Source organism: Drosophila tropicalis, unplaced genomic scaffold (genome assembly GCF_018151085.1).
Source record: "Drosophila tropicalis isolate 14030-0801.00 unplaced genomic scaffold, ASM1815108v1 contig_1187, whole genome shotgun sequence".
Lineage (NCBI taxonomy): Eukaryota > Metazoa > Arthropoda > Insecta > Diptera > Drosophilidae > Drosophila > Drosophila tropicalis.
The window spans coordinates 2,111,749-2,118,009 of record NW_027172559.1 but is presented as its reverse complement, the minus strand read 5'-3'; the positions used below and the strand labels follow the sequence as shown (position 1 = coordinate 2,118,009).

Here is a 6,261-nt window from a genome sequence, read left to right as displayed (position 1 = left end):
ACCCTGAGCCGTGCGATCGTCTGACTGAAGTTTTTCTTTAGGGCTCTCTCACTCTCTCCCACACTAACAATGAACTTAAGTCTCTCTGACTCTTTTACTCTCTCTCCCACTCTCTATCGCTGTCTGTGTGTGTGTGTGTGTGATTGTAATTTGTTATTTTTTTTTCAAAATCAACTTTTTTGAAAAATTGAATACAAGTTTTCAGATTCATCTCGACATTGTAAGCGTTAAGTTGACTGTTCTCTGTGCTCACGCTCTCCCTGTCGCCCTTTCGCACCGCTCGCTCGCTCAATCTATTAATTGTGTGTGAATTAATGAAATTAACAATAATTATTTTCTATATATACATATGTGTGAAATATTTGTAATTTGTGCTGTGATTCAAATGAGCAGAATATATAAAACTATTGTGTCAACTATGTATATTATAAATAAATTCGATGAATATCTTGACACTTTGTATTCAAAGATTTTGAGACTTTTAGAAAAAATCCGATTGAAAAATATTTTCATTTTTAAAAATCATAAACAAATCTTTTTTAAATTTAAAGAATTATCGAGAAAATTCAAACCATACTCAATGACAAACTATTCAAAGGAATAGATCGATTGTTTATTTTGAATATTTTATAATTTCGGACTCTTGAATGTTATATATTTAATTTTACTAATGGAACTCATAAGTGTTATCAGTAAAAATTTAAATAAAAAACATTTTGTAGAAATCATGTTGCGGTGACTCAGACTTGTTCCAGAGAACCTAGATTAAACCAAATAGTTCAAGAAATTGTAAATATATTTTTGTGTGAAACACAAGGTCGTTGTACTTAACATTCTTGTTAAAAGATTTTGAGTTCTTTTAATTTAAATACCCTAGAAAAATAAGTTGAAAGGGTATAACTAAAAGGACAACAATTGAAAAAAGAGTGAATAGGGTTATAGAATTTACAGTTTAAAGAGTCCTTGGCTAAAAAGCTAAGCTACTAATTTGTCTAAAATTTAATATTAACATTCCTAAAAAGAAGATTTTAAATTAAATGTATTAACAATGTTGTCACGCTTAAGAAACACATTATAAATGGATAATCTCGATTTTTTCAAACAAAAACTTTTAATTAGTGTTAAACAAATCAAACGAGAAATGTGAATACGTATATATGATATCTATCTCTCTCTCTCTCTCTTTATTATTTTCGTTACAGCTTGATCATTAGATAAGTTTATTATATCATAATTTAATACGACCTGCAATTCTAGACGAAATAACCACAAAAGTTCCAAGTAACAAAATGTCCACATCACTCGCCTACGCTGTGTTAATCGCCTTGATTGCCAATCTCTTATCAGGTGAATATATACAATAATTATATATACATTCATTAAAGTATACAAATGTTTTTTTTTTTTATGTCAATGATTACCTAGATTTACTCTCTAGTTTATTTTTGTTCGTTTGTTTCAAATTAAAATGCATAAAAGAATATATTTGCCCAATTGAATTTAATGTGGCAGTTGCTATTGCTAGTTGTTTGTTTCAATTTCAATTTGATACCCCAAAGAAGCGCTGATGCGGAAAACCAATGCCAATGCCAAGCCAAGACAACACTTTTCATTTTTTTAGTTTTCCCGTTTTCACTTGTCTGAATCTGTCATGCAATAAAATGTAAATTGACGCCATTTGAAAAAGCAAATGAAATTCCCTCTTGTTCCCCCCACACCATCCATTGTTTTCAACTCAAACTTAATTGAATCATTTTGATCTCTATACTAGAGCATCGGGTGGTAGGAGAAGAAGGAGAGGGCTAACGAATATATGTTTGAATACAAATAGGCAGGCCATTTGATGAACGGCTCTTGGCTAATGAGCAATAAATTAATCAGGTACCCAATATAAATCAAGTGTTTTAGCTCTGCCGGTAAATGATTAAGGCAGGTAAATTAACTAAGGGAAAATTAAAGAGGTTCATTTGAAGGATGAGTATACTTAGTTATAGAGGAATATAAGCTTAAATCAGTTTAAATTAAATAATTTGCCCGTAAGTCTATCCATATCCTACATTAGATAATATCTGTAAATATCTGTAAACAAACAAATAACATTTTGAGGAGGAAAAATGCTTTATCTGCAGATGCCCAAAGGGCAGATATCTTTCTTATTATATTTCTAGAAACTACTTTAGTTCTATGAGTAAAAAATATATTTTTCTAAATGTTTTCAAAACAAAAATATTATAAAAGGATAAGAAATTGTTGATATTATTGGACTTTTAAATTTGATGTTTTGCGATCGTTTTGCCATGCAAATTGACTTAAAATCATATCAATTATCATCCATGATTCAATTATCAACACTCTCACACATTTAAGTTTGCACTCAGACGTTACTTAATGGCAAATAAATGGTATTTAAATTAGTCTACATACTTATATAGTAAACTGTAATATGATCAACAAATAGATAGATTCAAGTCTTTTATGCATTTCACAGACAAATATGAATTTCACTCTACTCGATCTCGACCCAACTCCATTGCCATGGCCATTCATGAGGCCCGTTTCATTAGCGAACAATTGTCAAGTGCAAAAGTTGCAACAAAAGGCAACAGTTGAATCAGCAGACCTTACTCTTTAGCATTTGGAGAAAGAGAATGGAGGAGGTTAGTTTCAACTGTTCACAAACAAGTTCAAGTTGTGTTCAACAGTCGCTCTATTTCTCTTTCTCTCTCTCTTCTATTAATATGCATATGCAGCGAAATGCAAATTATCCAAGCAAATTACAAATTCAAATCCAAATGTAAGACCAGCAACTAGATTTTTATGGCAGGTGCTTTTTATTACTTTTTCAATGTTTGCTTGCTTTAATTAGTCCCGCCCTATTAACCACCTCCCAAAAAATAAGGAAGAATAGGTTAGAAGAAGCTAAAAGAAAGCAAAATCCTGTAAGAAATGAAAGCAAACTAAAAATTACTTATACGCCCCATAAAACGCTCGACATTTATTCACCGGACTAGTTTAGGTATATTGGAATTTACAGACTGTCAGACTCGATTGTAGGACGTTTTAACTTTTGTCTAGTTTAATTTCTTTACCTACCTCGCATTTCCTACATTTAGTTGTGTCACTAAGCTATTTTGATGACTTCGAAGATAGGCGGAATGTCAATGGGCTCTTACAACTCGAAACAGAATTGAGTTTGGTAGATACTAAACAGCATTTGTTTACAATTTACACATACATATATAGAAAACAAAAAGTTAATTAAATTAAATTCTACAATATTCAAAAGACACTTTCAGTATTATCAATAGTTATATACTTTACCGATATCGGTAGAGAATACATTTCAATGGAAAATTACATAAATTCTTTAAGTGGCTTTAAGGAATTTATTTACACATACTTCTTCTAGATTTGAAGGGTATTCAAATCGTGTTTTTTGGAATTCAAAGTCTCTTGCGTGTTCTGGTCTTGAGGTGTTTTTTAGCCTTAACTTTAACTGTGTGTGTGTTTTTTTTTTATAGAAGTTTTTTGTCTGATGTGGTTGACATGCAATTATTCAAGTTACTTTTCTTGCAGTCAAGCAGTCAGGCAGTCAGTGAGGCAGTCAGTCAGTCAGTGAACTGGCTAATAAAAATAATTTTACTGTCAGAATGTCTGGACGTTTGAAAAGGGCAAACTAAGCAAGTCAAATGAAATGCAAATTAGTGTAATAGAACTTTCAACACATCAATTGATTTATATATTTACATATTTTTCTTACATCCGATATATCCTTTTTTTGGTCTTTTGCAGTTTCGGCCTTGCGTTGCCATCAATGCAATTCACACGAGAACGAGGATTGTGCCAGTTTGCTGGTGAATACGCCCCGTGCCCAGCGGGACAATCAATATTTGACAGATTGTGCCGCCAAGGGTGAGGAACAGGCCTTCTGCCGCAAGACTGTGATCAAATTTGAGGTAAACAACGAGCATCGCATCGAACGTAGTTGCGGATGGATTGAAGAGAAGTCACAGAATTCGTGCTTTACCGCCGACAATGAGGGCTACAAACAGATTATCTGCACGTGCAGTGATGAGGGTTGCAATGGAGCAACTTCCATGCTGGGAGCACGTCAAGTGGCCTACAGTCTGATGGCAACTATCTTAAGTCTAATTGGAGTAAATTTAATTAACCATTAAAAATGCAAAACCATTCACTTTATACCACAACCTAAAGTACCTTAAACAAAAAAACAAAATAGGAAACTGGAAACCTAAATCGTAAAATATGTTTGCACTAAGTTCTTGTCTAATGCCATTTCTATACATACATATATATATATATACAAATAAATCTTAATTTAAGCTTACTCTTCATTAATATCTTGCAACTGTTTCGCATTTAGTTTTTCTTTCTGTATTTCCATTTAATTTCTATGAAAATATAAGCTAAATATTTAACACAGAAAACGAAAAAGAAAAAAATAACACACACAGAACATTTTTAATCTTGTCCCTCAGCTGGCATTTTCCACTTTTAATCCTTGGATTTCTTTTGCTCAACTCAAAAGCGAAGAAAAAAACACTTTAGCTTTAAGGATTTCAATAACACGCAGGAGGGTAAAGTTTTTCCTTTGCATTCCTATCATCCTAGCCAACTAAGTGAACTGTTATTGTTTCCTGAATTGCCGTGCTCTTATTCCTTCTCGGCTTCAATTTCAGAAAATTGCTTAAGCAAGCAGAAAATTTCCCCCAGATTGGTAATGATTGCAAAAAGTAAAAATAAATATAAGAAAGGTAATGCCTAATGATGATTAAATTGAAAATTCAAAATGGTAATCGAAAGAAAAAATAAATTGAGAAACGATTTTTACATTTCAAGTTCAAAAGAAAGGAAATCAATGTTCTTTTAATGCAAAATATGATGATAAGAAAATGATGGCTAAAAGAGAATCCAATATAATATTAAGTTATAGACTGGGCCATAGAACTTTAGAGTACAACTTTCTTATTTTCTCTTATTTAATTTATAAATTTGATAAAAGTTTGAATTTGATTTTCTTAGTTGCAAAAATTGGTGTGCCAAACTAAATGTTTTACATATAAATTGTGATGATTTAAGCTTGTTGTTGGTAGTAAAATATTTTTAATTGCAGTTGACTGCCATTGGTTTCTAACCATAATAGACAACTACAACTACAACATTTGTATGGACCACACATGCATACACACACTCTCACACAGTCAGAAAATAAACAAATTTATGGCTGCTAGTTTTATGTTGCATACTTTCAAGCGCCATTCAAGGATAAAACTTTTGTGTATTGGCGCAATTTTCCAATTTATGGCAATAACAAACTGAATTTCCTTGAACAAAACCCAAACATAAGCCAAATAATTATGCACAATAGATGAAATAGCAGACAAGTGCTCTTGCTATAAGTAAAAGTGATGGTAAAATGAAGAAAAGCAGACATTTCTTTTACACAAAATCAATGGGTTTTTATTTAACATTTTCTCTACATTCTTTATGTTGGCGCCAAGCTGTCCACAAAAATAAAAGGAAACTAGAGGCGGGCGGTTGGAGCGGGTGGCTTGGCTGGATGGTTCATGTCGGATGTGGTGGGTTGCGGATGCTGTTGCTGATGGCGTCAGCCTGGCGACAGAACGCACCCATAGACAAAGGACGAGAGTAAAAGAACTGAAACTATGTATTTGAACTGGCGACGACAGTAGCAAGGAAGAGAGAGAGAGCACAAAAAAAAAAAAATTATCCCCTCTTCGTCCTTTCCAAACGCATGTATGTAGGTCGCTTGTATCTGTATCTGTAGCTATATCTATAACCATATTTAAGTGTGCGTGTGTGTGTGTGTTAGAATGAACAACAACAACAACCACAACTGTGTCCCGGGTTGGCATTAAAGCCACGCAAGTGTCTTGCCCATAGTCAAACATTTGGTGTATGCTTGACTTAATGGGCCAACATGTCGTCAGACAAACTACAAGAACAACAACAACAACAACAAGAATAACCTACAACATTGTCGTTATTATATTTGGCCCTTTTGCAGACATTTTGGCATTCTGAAAACTACCAACTGCTTGAAGGTCCTTGGCCAATTCATGCATTCGTTTTGCTGCTATTGCTTTACATATTTCGATTTCAATGCATTCTATATATTTATTAGTATATGTAAGAATCACAATTGCCAATAGTCAGAGCCAAGAATAAAAGTTCACGCATCAATTTACGCATTTCCTCAGCATGAAGGCCAAAATCTAA

At 33.0% G+C, this 6,261-nt stretch overlaps 1 protein-coding gene across 1 annotated transcript; it reads left to right on the top strand.

Annotated features, from left to right (window-relative positions):
* Positions 1–210: 210 nt before the first annotated feature.
* Positions 211–4,348, top strand: LOC137576560 (U-scoloptoxin(05)-Er3a). The gene is made up of 3 exons (XM_068289768.1): positions 211–302; positions 1,203–1,347; positions 3,793–4,348. The coding sequence occupies exons 2-3, from the start codon at positions 1,290–1,292 to the stop codon at positions 4,176–4,178; spliced, it is 444 nt and encodes a 147-aa protein (XP_068145869.1). The 5' UTR covers positions 211–302; positions 1,203–1,289; the 3' UTR covers positions 4,179–4,348.
* Positions 4,349–6,261: the final 1,913 nt, after the last annotated feature.

What these genes read in the sequence shown, in the direction of transcription:
- LOC137576560 (XM_068289768.1), top strand. Translation starts at nt 1,290, where the DNA reads ATGTCCACATCACTCGCCTACGCTGTGTTAATCGCCTTGATTGCCAAT. An exon ending in GATTGCCAATCTCTTATCAG is followed by an intron (nt 1,348 to 3,792) that starts GTGAATATATAC and finishes GGTCTTTTGCAG; the next exon opens with TTTCGGCCTTGCGTTGCCAT.